The 20827-nt window shown below is 44.4% G+C and overlaps 1 protein-coding gene across 3 annotated transcripts in view; it reads left to right on the plus strand.

The window, feature by feature from the left end:
- Positions 1–20827, plus strand: part of CCDC146 (coiled-coil domain containing 146) — a 121048-nt gene that overhangs the window by 57708 nt on the left and 42513 nt on the right. For 2 of the 3 annotated variants that reach the window (XM_054988309.1, XM_054988310.1), the window contains exons 3-9: positions 975–1057; positions 3215–3424; positions 4994–5051; positions 6122–6298; positions 6513–6586; positions 17959–18186; positions 20603–20789. In XM_054988309.1, coding sequence (XP_054844284.1) covers positions 975–1057; positions 3215–3424; positions 4994–5051; positions 6122–6298; positions 6513–6586; positions 17959–18186; positions 20603–20789 — 1017 coding nt within the window. The remainder of the gene's footprint in view (positions 1–974; positions 1058–3214; positions 3425–4993; positions 5052–6121; positions 6299–6512; positions 6587–17958; positions 18187–20602; positions 20790–20827) is intronic. The other variant, XM_054988312.1, reaches the window with a different exon arrangement.

Genomic DNA, 20827 nt, shown 5'->3' on the forward strand with positions numbered 1-20827 from the left:
GCAGAAGTGGAGAATAGTAAGCAGTATAGATTTAAGTGATTTAAAGTAAATAATTATTGATTTCTATCTCAGCCCTAATTCCATAGGGTTGGATCTTGTAACTCCATTCCATCACTAGCAGCATATTCCTTTGGCACAAAGAGCCGTCCACTTTTTCTGGATGCTGTTCCACCAAGAACTTCGTATGTCAGTGAAAGATTCCTTGCACAAGGGGAACATGGTAGTGTTAATAGAAAGGAGTTGTAGGATCAAACACATAACTTTGAAATAACTTTCATAAAAGCACAAGCAGATCATCAGACGTTTGTCTAACAACACTGAAAATGAATTGTCAGATCGTACTTGCAAACAGTAGCTGAGCACTGATGAAACATTACTTGGTATTTATTGAATGACTTCCATTTTAACATGGAGAATTCCATTTATATTTAATTTTACAGTGCAAGTTGTTAAATAAGTTGTTCTTATTATACACTCTTCTTATGTAGGGTTGCCAGGTCCCTTGAGTCCCCCAGTGGGGGACTGGGAACCTCGAACTCACCCTCCGCAGTCTTTGTAGTCTGTCCTTGTGTGTGTGCACGTGCTCCTGGCATGTGTGATGACACAACTTCTGGGAAGTGACGTTATCACGTGGGTCAAAGGGCGGCCCAGGGTGCACTCCCGCTCTTACCAAAGGGCTGAATCACCCCCCCAGGCCCAAACTGGGCCCGTTGCGGGGCATGGGAGCATGCTGTGGTGGGGCGCCAGGGTGCACTGTGCCACTGAGGGTGCCCCGGGGGGGCATGCCCCCCGCTGGCCAGATAAGTGGGGTCGGGGGGGAGGAGGTGGGAGCAGGGGATCCCCTGCCCCGGGCAGGGGAATGGCAGCCCAATTCTTATGTGAAGTGTTGCACTGATTGACTGAAAGGTTGCCTGATGTTCTCATGAAGCATGAAAAATTAAGTAACTCATGATTCTCGGGTGGTCCTTTTGCAGTTATTTTATGCTGGAATAATCCCTGGAACCAGAGTATCTGAGCTGAAGGCAAAGTATACCCTTCTCCATGAGACTCTAGTAAGGTAGGTTATTGGTAAGCTTTTGTGTATGTTCTCCTGGTAAATACTTAAAGAGCCACGTTGCACATTACAGAGTCCTTATGTTAGTTGGTGGATGATATGAGGACCCTTCTTTGAATGTTTTGTGCCTCCGAGACTGACCTGTGCCCTTTACTCCTTGTGGCATCTGGGGCCTAAACCTAACCCTAGGCCATTGTCATGCCCACCCTATGGAGTCACTGTTGGCACTGTTCAAAAATTATGTGAAGTCATGTAAGTAATTTGATTTTCACAATTAAACCAATAGCAGCTCAAAGGAATGGTTTAAGGACACAAAAACAATGCAAGGGGAAAGCCAAAGCCTCTTCTATCCATGCCTTGCAATTGTGAGTAGAAAAGGGCTCATGTGAGTTTCGGAGGCACAAAACTCCTGTCAGATACACCTCTAGCATATCTGCCATGTGTTATGAATTTCTTGCTGTAGTGTGTAGTGTACCTCTGAGAACATGCAGAGGGAACCTGTTTTGCTGACTGGTTGCTAGCTGCTTATCTTGCTGTTTTGGTTACAATTTCCTGGTAGGCCTGAGAACGTGGCCTTGAAGTTCCTGTAGAGCCTGCACCAACCTCCTAAGAGATTGAGCAGAGCTCATCCTTTCCCTCCTCCCCTCTTCCCTGACTCCCTGGCTCAGCACGCTAAAATCCTAACGGACTTTCCTTCTCACTGGGGGGCGTGGACTTTGTCCTATAATTAACCTCGCTTTGCTACCTTGAGCCACTTCCGCCAATGATCCTGTCTGACCATTTTGATACTGGTATCTCTCTTCAAGTAACTTTAACTCATACACCTGAGTGATGCAGTGAAGTGCTTGGAGATTTACCTGGCAAGACCTGACAACTCCCATTGGATGTTTGATGCAGTCTCCTTGTGTCATCCAGACACAAGGACTTTGTAATATTCAAAGTGGCCCTTACGTTAAGTAATCTCCAGAAATATTGTGATTCATTGTTTTGGACTAGGTACAATAATAGTCTGCAACAATGCTTTCATGTCTTTAGATGATGTCAGCAAGAAAAAGTGGTCAAATGACTAGATGGGAGAGCCATCTGAAAGAATAAATTGATATGAATTTTTAATAAGAAAGAGGATATAAATCATTTGATGTCTACAGTCCATATTTCTGGGGCTAGTCAATTTCCATAGTATCTGGGAAAAGCGAAAGTTATTTGTATGTGGTGGTGCAGTGCCCAGCTATTGAACTGTTGTAGGAGAGTGCCTTTGCATCACAATTCTATGATATTCTCATAGAAACACTATATAGGCTTACCTATTTTTTCCATGTTATTAAAATACTTGTTTTCATTCGAGCACTGATTTCTGTGTTATGACAGGCACCAAGATTACAAGCTATTAAAATGAAGGCAACAACCCTCTGCTGACATACAGTGTTTAACCCAATTGTGAACATTCTAACTGTGGACATAGTGTCCCACAGGACAGAGCAGTAATCACTCTTTTTTATTCTGTCTACACAAGGGAGAGTAAAGTCTCTCCATAGTCTAGATAATCGGGTATCTAGTCCCCCACTTCTCTCTTTCTGTTGTATTCAGTCCTCCCTCATCAATTTTTAGATTGTAAGTTCATCAGTAATGAGCCATTTTGTTTGTGTGTAGATTCATGACACTGTGTAGATTCATGACACTATCATGTCTGCCCATATTAAACATCATAGTTGAGCCTCTGTCAGGAGGAAAGTAAAGTGTGGCCTCTCACAGACAAAGTTTGGAGGGTCTGAATATTTGTGGGAATTTCCCAGCTAAACAGAAGAAATTACTTTTCAAAATTAAAAAGAATACAAACTTTCCTTCTTGTACATGAGCAGGACGGAGCATGCTCATTGCTTTCCAGGAGCCAAGGAATGAGGAGAGCAGTTGAGTGTCAGTTAAAGGAAAACAAGGCAGGGGGTGGTGAAATTGGACTGTTTAGGCCCCTGTGACCCTAGAAGGGGAAGGGCTGGGGGATTTCAAAATTGTTTATGCTTTTGCTTCCCTCAATGATTTTTCATTGGGTCCCCAATTTGTAAAAATATCTTCAAGTTCAGATGTGATTTGCAGTAATGCTCTTTCAAAATGCTAATTTTTAGTTTCTCTAGTAGGTGGTTCAGTATTTCCATTTTACTTCAGTTTACAGGCATCAGAGATTCAGCTGCTGCAAGATGCGAAACGTTTCACTGTTGAGGTGGAATGCCAGCAGCAGGAACTAGAAAAGGCCGACCAGTTTCCAGAGGGGTCCACCTCAGAGGTGTCCAGACTGAGGCAGCAGTACCTGAGATATCTTAATGAATATAATGCAATTCAAGAAAGAGAATATGAAACTCAGTACAAGTTGAATAGGTAAATAACATTGGACTGATTTAAATTACAAAGTAGGTGAAGTGTCTCTCAGGCTACCAGGATCCTGGCACCTGTATACCCACGGCTTTAAGAGAGGAGGCGACGCAGAAGAAAAATAGAAGGTGTTTGCAAATTTAACACTTTCCCTCCTAAGGTTGGAAAAATGTTCAGGGGTTGCCTGTGAAGTGAGAATCATTTCGTTCATAATATAATACTGAAACATATTAGTTATTTTTTGTGACTTTATTTAACATCCTTGGGCATGTGTGGATGTCTTGTATGCAGGGGTCATTTCATAGAAAAAGAGCTGCAGGAACTCATTAGCATAACTCATTAGCACATTTGCAAATGGTTTTATATGTGTTGGTCGCAGACTGTAATAATAAACCTGAACCTGAACTCATTAGCACAACTCATTTGCATATGCCACGCCCCTTGACATCACCAGAAGTGTGCCGTTAGCATAACTGATTAGCATATGCCACACCCTCTGACATCTGGGCTGTTTTGGACCCAATCCTGGCCATTCAGGGCTGAAATTGGGCCCAAAATGGCAAAAAGGGACTGAAAATGGCCCCAAAGGGGCCCAAAATGGTCAGGATTGGGCCGCTGCTGAGTGGGAGAGTGATCCACCACCCATCAGAGGCCCGATCCGGGCTGTTTTGGGACCAATCCTGGCTGTTGGGGTCTGATCCTGGCCATTTTGGGTCTGAATTGGGCTGTTTTTGTCCCAATCCAGGCCGAGATGGGCCCAAAATGGCCAAAAAAAAAGGTGGGCGGGGCCATCTGACATGTGACCTTTTTGGAGAACTACCGGAACTGCATTCCTGCACGTTCCCCCTCGAAATGAGCCCTGCTTGTATGAGACACACAGAAAACAGTTATTTAGCTCATTTCATATTTATTAAAATGTCAAGTCATTTCCAACCACAAAAAAATTACAGGATTGGACGAGACAGTTCAGAACTGGCATTGCTGCTATATCTGTGCCTACAAATGGAGGGAAGACTTTTAAATCACAAGGGTCCCTGGAGGGTGTGGTATGGCCTCTTTAATTCTGTCAGTGATGCAACTGAACATACTCTGTCCTCATCGACCTGTTCAGTTGCAAAATCTGACAAGCAGCTGCTGTTGTTGCTGCAAGAGGCAGGAATAGTGCTATACCTCTCCCTATAAGAGTGAATTATAACAGTTCATAGGGAGAGTAAACAGTGCAATCAAAATAATTCTAAAAGGAGACTAAATTTGTTCTGTGTTTCTGTAAACCCAGACACTGAGAATTCAGCCTGCTTCTGTCTCCACCTCTTCATCTTTATAGGTCACTCTGGTCACACTAGCGTGTAACAGAAGGTTTGGAACCATTATATTTTGATAGGTAGATAGATGTGGCTAATTGAGTCTAGAATTGTGACACTTCGATATTATTAAATCATTGAACAGTCTTTGTTTTATAATAAACTATTTTTCTGTGTGCATATTTAAGTAATCAAAAGGTAGATTCTTTCAAGTAATTGATCATCACTTGATACATCTGTGAATTTTCTTCTGCACTAATTTACTTTTCTTTAGCTTACTAGAAGACAAGAAACTCCTAGAAAGAGAGTATCAAAGGATCCCTAAATCTACAGTAAGTATAATGTTCATGTTTCCTAAGGCCTAATTTGGATCTGCTTGGCTAGATGAAGAAATAAGAAAATACTACAGCTAAAACACAAACACGTCACTCTTGTAGTGCACAGAATTTTTGGGAAAGCAGAATGTGGTGCAGCTGTAACACTGTCTCCCTGTTAACTCTAGTTTGTCAATTAGGAGCCACTCTTAGGAACGGGTGCTCTATCCAGAGCAGAGTCTGCCATGTCGTCTTGCTGTCAAGAGGGATATAAGAAGCTACTCCATGGTAGCTTGCATTGTTTCTCCTCATTTACTCCATGAGGAAAGGTCTTTCTGTTTTTCCAGACCACTAAGTGAAGTGCATTTAGTTCATCATAGGTGTCTCGCCTACAGTGTAAAAAGGAAGTGCTAGGCTTTGAATTATAGCAACAGTAAGTCGCTTCTGCACCATTGCTTGTCTGACACTCAGATTTAATCCACGCATTGTTAGATACTGTGCTATTGCTGTACTATAGCAATAATTTGCAACTGGATTTTTCTGTGTGGCTAAGACGGTCCAGTTATGAATGATTGCTACAGGTTCGTGATAATGCAGTATCCGCTGGATGCAGACTCAGGTTGCTTCCGCATGAAGTGTTCACTGTGCTTTGGCAACCAAACTGGAGCAGATGATACCATCCACCCATTGTTCTCTTTCTGTCCACTTTCTAGGTTTTCTTCCTGATTGTAACCAAAACTAATCCAAGGGGCTATTTTGAATTGGGAAAATAGCAGAGGTACAGAACTAACCCCTTTCCTTCTCTAGTGCCAAGGCTTTGATCCATTTTAGTGGGCTCTTCTCCATATTGGCTTGGTTTTTTTACACATTAGAAGGTCAGCTCACGGAACTCCAATGCCATGTGTACTTAGGCATCCGGTAAAGGCATATAAAAAGTTTGTTGGGCCATAGAATCATATGTCGAAGAATAGGTAAGTCCATACAATAGACCTGATTATAATGTACTCTCAGTATATGCATTCCAGCTTTCAGTCAATGCAAGAAGAGGTTTCTGAACTTTGTTTTTGTTGTTGGCTTTTTTTAATAAGGATGCTGAAAAGTTGATTAAGGGCCTGAAAGAAAGTTGTGAAGAGCTCCGTAAAGAAACCTCACATAGAAGGCAAGAAATTAAAGCACTGAAAGATGATTTGGCAGGAAGACAAAAGCATCTCACTAAAGACAAGAAGGAACTTGATGAAATCCTTCGGAAGCAAGAAGACGTAAAAGTAACCCAAGCCAAAGTGCATCATTATCAGTACATGTCTTAAGAGCCAGTTCCCACATTATGTTTGGCTGCTTACATTTTTAATAAGTGTTTAGAGAAAATGCCAGGAAAAGTTATAGGCAGAACAGCAGTTTTCTGAGTGGGACAAACAAATTCGGTAAGATTTCATTGGCGGTCAGGCCTGTGTCGGCTAATATCTGTATTTTTATCACTAGGATGAGCTTGTTCGTCTCCAGGCCATTCCTATTCAGCTTGGGAAAGATATCGAGAAACTGAACCGCAGAAGACAGTAAGTTAGTCGACACTATTGGTCCCAAATTGTGTAGTTTCCTAGCAGTTATGGGCATAATCCAATTACTATAGGGAGAATGTTTGAATTTAAACTCATTGCCATTTACATCCTGATCCTAAATATTGGTACTGGTATATCTGCTGGTGCTGTATCTTTGCAACATTAGCAAAAATCACAATTTATGATGCTGGGGCTCTGCTATACAAGGTTCTGCCCACCTTTGCATTGATTTTCCTAATGGATAAAGCCTTAGGATTATTGTGTTGTGCTGGGGGAGCCAGGAAACAAAGACCCAGTTCAGGCATTTACTGAGAACCAGATCAATCTGTCGATCACATGTTTGTTCTACCTGTGCTCTAAGGAGCTCAAGATGGAAGGATATTTGGCTAAGAGAGAGTGACTAGCCCAAGGTTGCCATACATTGCATGGCAAGAGGAGATTTGATTCTGGGATTCTATAATATTAATTTTGGACTTTAACTGCTAGTACACAACACTAGTATAACATTCCTCTGTGGTAATGGGAAAGACCAGCAGGCAAATAACATACATAATGTAACATGTTGTCTTCGTGCTGACCAAATTTGCCTACTGTGTATTTCTTGGAAGACTGCTTCCTGTGAATCCTAGAATACTTGGGTCAAATGGTGGAAGATATCAAATAATACATCCAATACTACAGCATGGCTTTGGCATTTCAGAATCATAATATATTCGAACTTTTAAAAATTTTGTACTCCAGACCTTTGGTACTTGCTGCCCTTATGTTCTAAAGCTTATTCAAGTATTCTGGTGACTCATCTAAGTATTCTGGTGAAAGAGATCTTGGGGTAATAGTGAATAGTGGATGAAAGTGTCAACTCAGTGTGCCTCAACTGTGGGTGGAAAAAACCAAATCTGTGCTGGAGATTGTTAAGAAAGGGATTGAAAATAAAACAGCCAGTTTTATAATGCCCCTGCGTAGATCTATGTTGTGGTCTTATTTGGAATACTATGTGCAGTTCTGGCCACCATATCACATATGGATTGGATCCATCCCAATCTGGTTTCAGACATGGTCATGGGACTGAAACAGTGTTGGTTGCCCTGATGAATGACATGCATCAGAAGATCTCCTGGATCTCTCTCCAGCTTTTGATACCTGCAATGATGGGTCCTTATGGACCGCCACACCTTTCAGGATTGAGATTGGAAGGCAATGTTTTGCAGTGGTTCAGATTTCAGAATGTGGTACTGGAGGAATGCTGCTCTGCCCCTTGGCCTCTGGCCTTCAAGATGTCCCAAGGTTCCATCTTATTCCATGTGATTTTCAACATCTATATAAATCCACTGGAAGAGGTCATCTGGAGATTTGGGCTGAGCTGCCAGCAATATGCTGATCACACTCAGCTCTGTCTTGTGTGACCAGCAGACCACAGGGAGTCTGTGGAAACTCTAAACAGGTGCCTGGAGGCAGTTTTGGAGTGAATGGGGGCTAACAAGCTGGAAGTTAATCCCGACACAATGGAAGTGCTACTGATGGGGGGGAGGTCTGGTCCAGGAAATGAGTTATCTCCTGTTCTAGATGGGGTTGCACTAAAGAAGCACGTTTGTTGCTTGGGGGTGCTGCTGGACCCTGGCTTCTTGTTGGATAAACAGGTGGCATCAGTTGCCAGGGGTGTCTTTCAGCAGCTTTCCTGAGCAGGAAAGATCTTGCCAATGTTGTATATGTTCTGGTAACATCTAGATTAGATTACTGCAATACACTCTACATGGAGCCGCTCTTGAAGACTGTCTGGAAGCTACTGTTTCTACAGAGTGCTGTGGCCACAATGCTGACTGAAATGGGTGGTAGGGACCATATCACTCCAGTCTTGTTTCATCTACATGGGCTCCCAAATTACTTCTGGGCCCAATTCAGGGTGCTGATGTTGTCCTTTAAAGCCCTATCCAGGCTGGGGCCAGCATACCATAAGGACTGCCTTCTCCCATATGAACCTATCCTTTCATTCCAGTTTTCTTCAGAGGCTCTGCTTCAGGTGCCTCTGCCATCTAAAGCTAGATGGGTGTCAACCCACGAAAGGGCCTTCTTAATTGTGGCACCAAAATCTTGGGACTCCCTCCCCCGGGAGATTTGTCTGCCCTCCTCTATTGCTGTCTTTTGCCCATGGGGGAAGACTTTGTTTTATTTGACATAGCCCCAATAATTGTTATTGACCCTTCCCTTTTCTTGGTGATCTGTATTTATGTGTGTGTGTTTTTAATTGAATTATTTTTATACTATTTTAAATGTTTCACTGTTTAAAATGTTTTATTATTACTGCTTTGGGGACCCTATTTATATAGAAAGGCAGCATATAAATGTTTTAAATAAACAGGACATTGCTGAGCTGGAAAAAGTACAGAAGAGAGCAACCAAAACGATTAAGGCATTACCTTTCCTATGAGGAAAGGCTGATGAGTTCCGGGACTTTTCAGTTTCGAAAAGAGACAACTGCCGGGGTGGTGGGGGGTGGGGGTGATAGAAGTTTATAAAATTGTGCATGAAGTAGAGAGCAGACAGAATCTTCTCCTCTCCCAAAATACTAGAACTGGAAAGCATCCAATGAAGCTGATGGGCAGAAGATTCACAACAGACAAATACTTCTTTACACCCCAAGTGATTAAGAGGTGGAATTCAGTGCCAGAGGATGCAGGGATGGCCCCAGGCACAGATGACTTTAAAAGGAGATTAGACAGATTCACAGAGGTCTGTCAGTGGCTACTAGCCATCGTGACTAATAAGGGGGAGCTCCTCATTCAAAGGTAGTAAACCTCTGAATACCAGTGGTGGGCAGGAGGCAACCTCAGGGGAAGGCCTTGACCTCTATGCCCCCTTGTTGGCCCTCCATAGTAACTGGTTGGCCACTGTATGAGACAGGATGCTGGACTAGATCGACCTCTAGCCTGATCTTGCAGCGCCCATCTTCTTACGTTCTTATGACTTCAATGAGCCCAACGGATAGACTGCTCATTTAACTCACAGGGAAATTTCCGAGGGGACCATTGCCCTAGAGGGCCACTGGTGAGAGAGGTAAGCAAAGCAAAGTTCCAGCAGCTCCCTGAACACCTTCACAGTCCCTTGGCTCAGAACCTTCTTGTCCAAGGGTAACATGTGTCTTCACTGCTGAAGAAAGCAATGGGTGAGATAAAGCCTGTGGTTGTTGGCGCCACTGTGCTAAATGGCCACCCAGCACTGGCTTGTAGTGCAGGGCCTGCTTAGCAGGACTGGCCCCAGGGCATTTTCTCTTCCCAGTCGGCTCCTGCTCTTAAGGTGGCTGGACAAGTTCCTCAGGGCCACCTGTAGTCCATCTCCAATGTGTTACCATCAGAATTTATGAGGCTAATTGGTACCACAAAGTTTTAGACAAATATTAAACATCCACAGTGATTCTGTAATCTAAGAGCACAGTTAAAATTCATGCCAGAAGTGACATCATTCAGCTGTGATCGCAAAATCGAAAGGTGCATGTGACTTTAAAGGGAGGTGAACTTTGTTAATGGCCATTCTGCATTCTCTGTATAGTATAATTGTATGGAGGATCCAACATCAGATGGCTCTGACCCAAAGTTCCTTTTGAAGTTAAGCATGTTGTTTGCTCCCCGTTTCGATGAGTGTTGAGGTTCCAGGCGGCAGGGCTACCAATGTTGGTTTCTCCTCTTTGGAGGAGAGAGAGTTCAAAAACTAACAGTGTTTGTAGAAGCGGCTTGATTTGCAAAGATACAGAGCGAACAGGTACTTTGACTGCAAGCAGAAAGTCTGCGAAGAGCAACATGGAGAGCCCACCACCACATTCACACCCCCACCTCCGCTGCAGCTAGAAATGCCTCTCTCTCTCTCTCTCTCTCTCTCTCTCTCTCTCTCTCTCTCTCTCTCTCTCTCTCGCTGAATGAAAACATTCTGTTAAGCCAACATCAAGCCGTGTGAAATGAGCTCATTGCCAGGCTTGTAAGCTTGGCAAGCTTGGAAGCTTCCAAGCTTGCCAGGCTTGGAAGCTAAACGCCAAACTACACAGGATGTGGGTGATCTGTAATTGGATTCCTTGGTGTGTAATTTAGCTGCTAAAAGCAGCTGCAGGGAGCCCTGGTGTGGATTGGGGCCCCGCACTCCGAAAAGAGCTCCCCCCTTCCCTGCTCTTTTTTCTTATCAAAACACCCCATCTTCCAAGCTGCTGCGTGCTCTGATTGGGGGGAAAGCATAATACAGGGACCTGTCTTTTTCACTACTGAGGCTTGAAGCAACCTGGGGGGCCTCATTTTTTCATTAGGAATACAACATGGGAGGAAGGAGTCAGCCTCTCTTCTTCAGCTCTGTGGGTCCAATCTATCCACACACACACTCAGAGCAGCCTTTTGCTGCTAAATTACACATCAGGGGTTCTGATAACGGATTCCAAACATCACAAGTGATTGGGGGCGGATGTCCTTCCCAGCAATAGAAGTGTGTTTTTCTTGACCACTCTGACAGACAGGCATAATGTTGTAATGTGGGTGTTCCAGAGCAGGGTTGCCAGGTTCCCTTACCCTCCTGGTGGGAGGGGGACACCTGGCTCTTACCTTGTTCTTCCCTTTTATTGCGGCCGCTCAATTACGACACTTCCATTGACGTCACTTCCGGCAACATCACTGCACAGCCGCAGGAATGCTCCTTTGCTTCTCAGCAGGCTGATTTGGGCCTCAAACAGGCCCAATTTGGCCCCTTTCGGGCCCAAATCAGCCTGCAGCAAAGCACAGGAGTGCTCTTGAGGTGGTATGATGACGTCAGTGACATTGTTGCGCCACTCTGGGAGTGTGTCTGGGAGGCCCGTTCCTGTGCCTTCCTCCCCTGCCTGCCAGGTAAATGGAGGCAGGGGATGGAGGGTTAAAGTGGGGCATACCCTGCCTCCACCGGGGGAATGGGATCCCTATTCTGGAGCTGCGGTACTGAGAAAGAAGGGAGAGGAGATATCCAGGATAGAGGTCCAAGGGGCTACCTCTCGCCTGCCGTTTCAAGTGCTGCTTACAGCCACTCAAACCCCTAGCAGGCCTCCTGGAAGAATAGCCCTTACCCCTCCTGTTGAGACTCACCGGTCTCCGGGTTCTTTTCCAACCTGGGGGACTCTGCACACACTTGGTCAGACGCTCACGGACACAAGGCTCATATAAAGACGTTTATTAATTCAAAGATCCAGAGGAGTTGATTTCGGTTTTGTTTTCTCAGCCATGCCGGACGCTCCTCTCGGCTGGTCCGGGAGGAAACGACCGGGCACCCTGACCGGGCGGCTGATCCGCAAGGATTAGCCCCCAGGACTCCCAGGGAGGGAGCCAGGGTCCGGGACGCGGCGGGAAGAACTCCCCGAAATCAATGCGGGGGGGGGGAATTGCCCGTTTGTCCCTATGGAGGCCGGCAGATGTGCACGGCGCCTCGAGTGCCGCCGGGCAACGAGAAACGGCAAGTAAAAGAAACAGGCGGAAGCCTGTAAACAAGCAAATCCCTTCTGTTCTACAAGCGTTTGTGAAGGAGAGGTTGATCTGAAGAAGACTCGCTCTTCCCCTTCGTTGAGTTCCAGAATTTTGTTGGCGCCCCCCCCCCCCCAAAATGGCAGCAAAGAAGCAAAGTCCCGCTCTCGGTAAGTCAATCTCGGCTACCTTGCAGAAGGGGGAGTCGCTCGAAGAGTTGGTGCGCAGGGCGGTGGTGGAAGCTATAAAACCCTTTGTTGACAAGCTGAACGAAACTGATCAAAGGGTGGGCTTAATTGAAAGCGAGGTGAAAACCATTAAGGCAGCAGCGGGGGGGGGCAGAAAAGTCTGCTCTGGAAAGTGCGTCACTTGTGAAGGCTACAAAAAAGGAGCTGAAGTTGGTGGAGAACCAGCTGATCGGGCTACAGGTGGAACGAACGCAGACAATTTTGCGTCTCCAAAACGTGAAAGAGGAGGAAAATGAGGATCTGTGGGATTTGGTCTCGGAACTACTGGCGACACCCGCGAGGACGACTAAAGAAGAGGTTAAAAGCGCCATTTTGGAGGTCCGTCGGGCTTCTTCAAAATATGCAACAAAGCGACAGTTGCCTCGTGAGATCATTATTGACTTTTCATCTAAAAAGATTCGGGACACCATCCTATATAACTCATACAATGCGGATTTGGACTTTATGGGTTTGAAAGTCAAGATTTTGAAGGACGTTCCATTTCTAGTCCGGAAATGGCGTTTTAAATATAAAAAGTTTGCAGCTCTTCTGAGGGACCATGGAATAAAGTACAAATGGTTATTCCCGGAAGGAATATGGTTCAGATATAAAGATCAGGCCTATAAGATATTATCAGAAGATCAACTAAAGGATTTTGAGAATAAAAACCCAGAACTCTGCTGCACCAAGAACGAAGAAAAGGAGGAGCCGGAGGGGGGGGAGGAGGAGGAGAGCATCGCAACAGCAGTTGCACAGAGAGAATTGCGTCCGGGACCTAGAAGGGGGAGGAAAGTTTAATCAGAATTTGAAATGTTTATTCTCTGTATGATTAACCACTCCATCATTATTCTATGGAGCTATTTTTGTATTATGACAGTATGAAGGGAAACATTGAAGTGTAGTGTTTAGTGTTTGTAGTTCATTCCCCCCCCTTTTCTTTTTCCACCTCCCTTTGTCCCTTCTCTCTCCCCTTTCCTTGTGATAGTCTGGTGTAGTGTTTTGTAGTTATGAAAAATAAAAAAATGTATAACAAAGATCCAGAGGAGTTAGCCGTGTTAGTCTGTAGTAGCAAAATCAAAGAGTCCAGTAGCACCTTTAAGACTAACCAATTTTATTTTATTGTAGCATAAGCTTTCGAGAATCAAGTTCTCTTCATCAGATGCCTGATCCAAACTGGTCAAATACAGAAGAGGAGGGGAGGGGAAAGAAGGGGACATATATCACAAGACGACAGGATGCAATTAGTGTGAAGGCAATCAAAAGGCTTATACTACATAGGAATTGTATACCTTCATTGCGGCAAACTAACACGGCAAACTGACTCCACACCAAAAGAAGATGTTTACATTTACAAGCAAAGGAATGTTTTGATTGCCTTCACACTAATTGCATCCTGTCGTCTTGTGATATATGTCCCCTTCTTTCCCCTCCCCTCCTCTTCTGTATTTGACCAGTTCAGATCAGGCATCTGATGAAGAGAACTTGATTCTCGAAAGCTTATGCTACAATAAAATAAAATTGGTTAGTCTTAAAGGTGCTACTGGACTCTTTTTGATTAATTCAAAGAGTGTATGCAAGTAGCAGGAAACACACTACTAAGGCACAAGCAAAAGGCATTTAAAACAATAAAAGCTTGTCTATTGTAACTATAGCTGACTAACTAAAACATAAAGCTGGCTAACTTAGCATTTCTCTGAGGAAAACTTGAGGCTTATACTCACTCACATATTCCTTAAACTATACCAAGCAGGTCTGGTCGTCAGGCCTGGCATAGAGCAAAAATCTCTCTTATGCTGATGGAAAAGTAGCCTGGAGCAATCCTTCCCTCCTTCTTGGAGCTTGTTGGAAGTTCTTCAAGCTAGTTTGAGCTAGTTACTGAGGGCTGAGAGGAGCCATCTTCTTTTTAAAAAAATTTTTTATTAATTTTTTAAAATATTATTATTATTATTTATTGATTATTCTTATATTGCTGTATAGTATTCCACAATCACAACAACTCTTTGACTCAACAATTAAACTTAATATATCCCACCCTTTCCCCTCCCTTTTATTCCCTCCCAATATTATAGTCTATGAAAGTCTGAATTTGGATTTTAATTATATTCTATCAGCTTAACAGTTAAGGTTCCTAAATGACGAGGAATACCCTAAATTTCTATCTAACTCACCCCTCTTGCTCCCCAACTATTTATAAAGTTCCCTCCCCCCCCTTAAAGTCTACTTAGTAAAGTGTAATGTAATTATGATTGTCACAGCTTCCTGTGGCTGAGGAGTTATTCTTCACTCTCCCGCAGTCAGTTCCAGACCTAAGCTAGCAAGCTGTGAACACAAGGAAATTTTTTTTCAAAGTAACCAAAAAAAACCCAGGGGCAACACTCGAGTGTCCAGCCCCTCCCTTGCCCTGAACCCTCAAATGAAATGTTAGCATTAAACCTTAAACTTTAAACTATACCCTTGTATTTATTATTCAGAAGTCTCTCTTTTGTGTTCAAATGGGTCGAATGGGGATCTTGCTTCCTTTGAGGGGAGAAAGAGCTTGATCCATCTTCCTTTTTTGCAAAATTTTGTCCAGTTCCATTGGTATTTCAACACTGATTTTTTGCAAAGGAGTTTGTCCAGAATCTACATCTGTTGCAAATAGATATTTACCTTGAAAGGTGACAGATTAGGTGGATAAATTGGTCCATTTGTATGGGATTGCTGCTTGTTTTAAGGCTTCGGTGACGGATTTCAATTGCTTTCTTCTGTTCAGAACTTCGCTCGGTAAAGTCTGTAAAGACTAGGATTGGGCTGCTGCCGTAGAAAAGCGATCCTCTTTTTCTAGCTTCGGTTATAATTCTTTTACGGGGTCTAGTGTCCTGGAATTCGACCAGAATGTCCCTTGGACTGTTTCGATGTTTATTAGGACCCACTCTGTATGCTTTATTTATTATTGGTGTTATTCCATCTTCTAATTGTAAGGATGACGCTAGCCAATTTGCCATAAACGTTATTAAGTCTGAGTTCTGAGTTGCCTCTTCATCTAGCCCTCTGAAATGGAGGTTACGCTGACGGGTAACAGCCTCCAGTTGTATAATCCTTTCTTGCAGATCTTCTTGTGTGTCTTTCAGTGCATGTACCTCACTCTGAGTCTCTATGCTTAATTTGATAGCTCCCTCCGCTTTTTGATTTGTTTTGTGTAGCTCTGCCTTTATTTCGGATAATTGTAAATTAATTGGTTGTAGTAGCAGCGACATCTGAGTAAGGATACTGCGTTCCAGTGTCGCTAAAGGGGGAGGCAGATCAGAGCTAGGAGTTTTGGTAATTAAAGCTGTGTCATTCCCCCGTTCGGCCGCCATTTCTATAAGCTCACCTCGCTTTTTCTCTGGCAACGCCGCTTGATTTGCTATAGGGTAGAAGTCTTGCAGTTTTTTCACCACTTTTTGTTGTTGTTTCTTTTTGTCGATATCTTGTTTACCCATATTAGAGTGGCAAGGGTGGTCGTTTTATCGAGTTTGCAAGGGTTATCGGCAAGGGAGGGACGGAGCTCAGCTAACACGTGTCCATTCTCGCTGGCTCACACGCCACACCCCTCGCCATCTTCTTTTCTGATTGATAGCCAATCCGAGGTGCGTGCAATCAGCGTTGCTAGGCGGGAACTGAGATAAGACTCCCTTGTTTCTCAAGGCCCCCTCTCTCGGCAACAGCTTGCAGGTGCAGTTAATTAGCTGAGCCAGACATTCTGCTCCCAGGATGTTAAGCTAGAACTGGGCCTGTGGGAACTTAGAAGCCTGAACCAATACAGGCAATGGACTTAAAGGGGCTCTGCTAGACAGGAGAACACCTAACCTCTTCTCTCTGCCCACTCATCCTATTTAGAAGGCAAGTTCCTAGTGAACTATACACATCAGTGCTCTTCATATGATTGCTTGTCATCACCAGGGTGGAAGATACAAGATTTGCAAGACCTCTCTTCCGGGGCCACCGAGAGCCATCGTGGGCCCCCGTGCAAAGATTCTTTCTGGGCCCTCGTGTGACCCTGATCAAAATCAAGTATTATTGGCTCGCTGCTTCCATGAATAGAATAATGATTGTTCACTAAGTAAGAAACATCAAAGAAAAAGGGTCGTTATTATTGAACAGATTTTACTTAACTTATGTACACAGTGCACATTGCAATAAGTGGTGCAAACCTCACACTTCAAATAACAACCAATTAGCACAAGTCAACAAAAAAGGAGAAGGGACAGATTTGAAGAAATCTAGCTCATAGTGTTTTGTGAGCTTTTTGGCTAGCAAACACTTCAATAACACTATCAAAGTCAAGTTTTGGGGCAAACTGTGCCTCTACTGCCAAGGTTGCCACAGCTGACAGAAACTTTGGCTCCTTGAGGATCTCATACAGTTTTTGATACATACAAGACTATAGAAAGATCATTCAGTTTTATCAACAGTAACAGGTAAATCCTGGGAGCTATGCAACAGTTAGGAAAGAAGTGTGCTAAATTCAGTTCCTTATGTTTGTTTAAAAGTTGAAGAGGAAACAATGCTTTTAGTCCCAGGTTGGCGGAGTGAACAGCCTTCCAATGGTTCATTTCTTCCATGAGATCCTCAGATACATCACCAGAATATTCAGCACAAAATGCTCTGGGGGGCCCATGTTCATTTCTCCACTTTGTCATGGAAGTTTGCTGGGTGATGGGGCCAGTCACATACTCTCAGCCTTAACCTACCTCACAGGGTTGTTGTGAGGGAAAAAATGGAGGAGAGTAAAATTATGTCAGCTGCTTTGGTCCCCATGGAGAAAAAGGTAGGATATAAAGGAAGTTTAAAAAAAAAGGCAAGAAGCCACTCACAGGATTTCCCTATAGCTGGACAGTATTAATCTGCCTCAGCCCCTTGGCAAAAGTTTATGCTCTCAAGACAGTTTGTTTTGACTGATCTGTTTTAAGTGATCCCTACTGAAGAAAGTCTTACAAATAATCACTCATGATTTAACACCCAAGGACCTAACTACACTTGTTTATGTTTATAAAGCCCCGAAGAAAGATAAAAATGCACCAAACCAAAGGAACAGGGGGAGAGGGGAGGGAAGGAAGAGGACAGAAATGCTTAAGCAGTTGAACCACTCATATTTGGAGAGGGGGTATTGATTTTCCTCCTCTGCCGCCAATTTCTGAAGCTCATTAAGAAACCCTTCCAACGGGATCTCAGTTTACAAGATAGCTGACAAGCCCCTTATAAACTTCCAAGCAGAGACATACGGAGTGGAGATGCTCCAGTTAGGCATGCCTAATTCGGCACAACTTCCTCCAACCCAGGCGTCCTATTAAAGACTATATTGGACTTGCCATAAAGAAATAACATCCCCCTGCTGATGCCTGCTAGGAGGCATGCTGAATTTAAGCTATACTACTCCTAAACTCACCCTGCCCAGGTTAGCCTGATCTCATCAGATCCCAGAAGCTAAGCAGGGTTGGCCCGCAGGCAACAACATGAAGCTGTGCAGGTAGTCATAAAAACTCAGGGCAGGAGTTTGTGCTGTGGGTTTGTTCATTGTTTATCCTTGATTGCATAGTTTTAAAATAGGATTGGATTTAATTTATTAATTTGATTGGACTTTTTAAAAATAAAAGTGCAAAAGTGTAGGCAGAAAGTGAACAAAAAAATCCCTTTTCAAATCTCCTAATTTTGTTGTCATCTACAGAGAGACAGAGAAGAAGATAACAGCAATGCAGGGACAACTGGAAGAAGTAACCGATCAAGTTAGAAAATTAGAGGCTACCATTGAGGAGACAATGGAAGAGAAGGAAGACGTGATGAAAGAAGTAGATGGCAAGAAAGCATTGCTAGAAAGCAAGGACCGGGAACACAAGAATTTTAAAACGATGCACGAGATAAACAAAGAGAATGAAGGAAGTGCCATAGCTGAAAGGTGAGGGTTGCAGTCCAAGGCCATGTGATCTGAAGAAGCGCTCACTCTCTGCCTCTAGGAATAAGAGAACCTTCTAAGTTCTTACCTTCACCCAGAGGTTTTCGAACAGGGCTTCCTCTGCTGGTAGGATCAAGAAGCTAAAGCCTGCTTTATCAAATGCACAGAATAGCCTAGTAAATTAGGAAATCTCAACATCCATGGGTTGGACCTGTGGACATTTCAAAGCTTTTTAAAAATGATGTGAGGGCCCAATTCTGATCAGGCCTGCAATGCGGTAGGGTGGGGCACTCTTGTTCCCCCTATGCCTTTTCAAGTGCTGAAATAGCTGCACCCTCTCCTCCACCCCACCCCGTCACTATTTCAACATTTGAAAAGGTGCGGGGTGGGGGAAGTGCACCTTCACATCATGTCTACTTCGGCCTTTGGTTGTTATAGAGACATAGGAACAGCTGTAAAAAAATATTTGCCTACCAATTTACTCAACTACTCCGTATATCTGGAGAAGTGGGCTCTTGCCCAATAATTTTCATATTGGCTGCCTTCAAAGAAATACTTTCCACTGTTACCAGAACTGCTCTTTTATTATAATGGGGAATTAGCTGTAGCAGTCTGTAACTATTAATATTAAGCGAGGATCATAACCTATGTTTACGGAGGTCCCGATCCCAGACACTCTAGTGAAAAAGAGGCAGACAAGGAGTAAGGTTCAAACACGTGTATTGAGTGTAGCGTAAGCCTAGCTTGCACAATCATACAAAGAACATACAAGGTCTAAGAAACATAGAGTATGAAATACAGAGACGTTCGCATTAGCTGGTTCCCAACGATGATAGGGGGAATACTCACTTATCCTGGAGCGAAGCAGAGACACAGCAGCGAGGGTGGCCCAATGCCAGCACTGGGACCACAGACGGACAGCAAGGAAGTCTGGATAGGGAATGGCCTGAGCCACGGGCAGCAAGGGGGGGGGGGTCTGGATAGGAATGGCCTGAGCACCGAGTGGTCTGGGAGACCAGCTTAAATACCCCAAAACGTACCCTGGGGCTGGTGCTGTACTTGGTGGTTCTCACAGATTAAAACAAAGGGTCTAATGGGCTACTGAATGGCTTGGATGGGCCACTTTGGTAATCAGATTGTGATAAGTGACACCTCAGGAAGAGGGGACAAAGGAGGGAGGGGGAAATCCAAGTGGGCTGAAAGGATGTTCCAGCGGACAGGGCTTGTCCTGATGTCATCAGCTTTGGAATGCGGAGGTTTCTTTGAGATGCATTCTTTAAGTGCTTGGGATGGTCGGCACTTAGTTCCTTCTCCGGGGCGGCTCCTAAGATATGCAGAGCGGGGCGAGGGGCTCTCGCTGCGGACGTGGTGTGCCCGCTTCGCCGAAATGGCTTCTCAAAGCAGTCTTCTTCCCAGGGTCTTCTGGCTGCCTAAGAACATGGATGCCGGCTGGGCATAGCTGGGGCTGGATAGCAGACTGCCCGGTAGCGAGGGCAAGCGTGGCGGCCGGCTCGCGGGAGGCTCCAGGCGGGAACTGACCAGGGAGCGCCTAGCCAGGCTCGCTGGAGGTTTCCCCGGCAGGCGCCCGGCTGCTAGCAGCGGCTTGGGCCCATATGAGGCAGGCTTCCATGGAGGCAGCGGGAACAACACTTTAAAACACAGTCCAAGGCAGGGAACAGGCACGGTCCGTGGCAGATGGTAGTGCAGGCACGGGGAACACAGTTCAAAGCACACTGGGAAGTCCAGATACAGGTCAGGGCAAGGCTGCCCAGGAAAAGAGTCTTTTGTGCAGTTAACCAAACATGGAGTCAGTAAACTACACAGTCTATAACAGCAGCAAGGCAATTGACACGCAGGCAGGAAACTGACACGTGTATCAGAACACACGCGTGCAAAGCAGTCTTTGTGTAGCAGTGAAACAGTAATGCAGGAAACTTTAACACAGTTCATAGCAGGCTTCAAAGCAGGGGAGGGGGCCTACTTGGCAACACCACCTGGGTATTTGCTACAGAATTTATCTGCATTGCAGAGGATGCAGAGATGTTTTAGGGTGCACATTTAGTTTACATAGACGAGGTGCCACTCACAACATGCCCCAGAATGCACCAAACACTCTGCTAGTGATGAGAAAGACCATTCTCTTAGCCATTCCCAGTTGCCTCATTAAGGAACCCACAATCATCTTCCAAGGAAGCACAGGGTTCCCTAGGAAGAGAGTATCACATCTTCCCTTCTGAAATGAGGAAACCAGCTGGTGCTATCACCTTGAAGATCATTGCCCCTTTCAGATTCTGATGGTTGTGCAGTAATGTCCCCTGCACCTCATGCCTGACTCTGAAGTGATCATGATTGTTTTTGCCAATTTTTTGGCCAGTTTTTCTGTGTGTGTGTTTTTTAACCATACTATCTATTTACACAGGGGCATTTTAGAAATTGGATTCCGCAACTGTCTCGTGCTGAAGCAAAAACTGCAAGATACTTTGAGCCGCATGCAACGAGAGAGGGAGAGAGACTTGAGAAATTTCAAGAAGATGGAGATGCAGCTGAAAATAGCTCTTGACAGCTTGGCACAAGTTAAATCACACCACGAAAGAGTACTTTTAGAGGTCTGTCTGAACAAGCTGTATTGATGGTTCTGGTTATC

The sequence above is a fragment of the Eublepharis macularius genome, chromosome 9 (assembly GCF_028583425.1).
Source record: "Eublepharis macularius isolate TG4126 chromosome 9, MPM_Emac_v1.0, whole genome shotgun sequence".
NCBI lineage: Eukaryota > Metazoa > Chordata > Lepidosauria > Squamata > Eublepharidae > Eublepharis > Eublepharis macularius.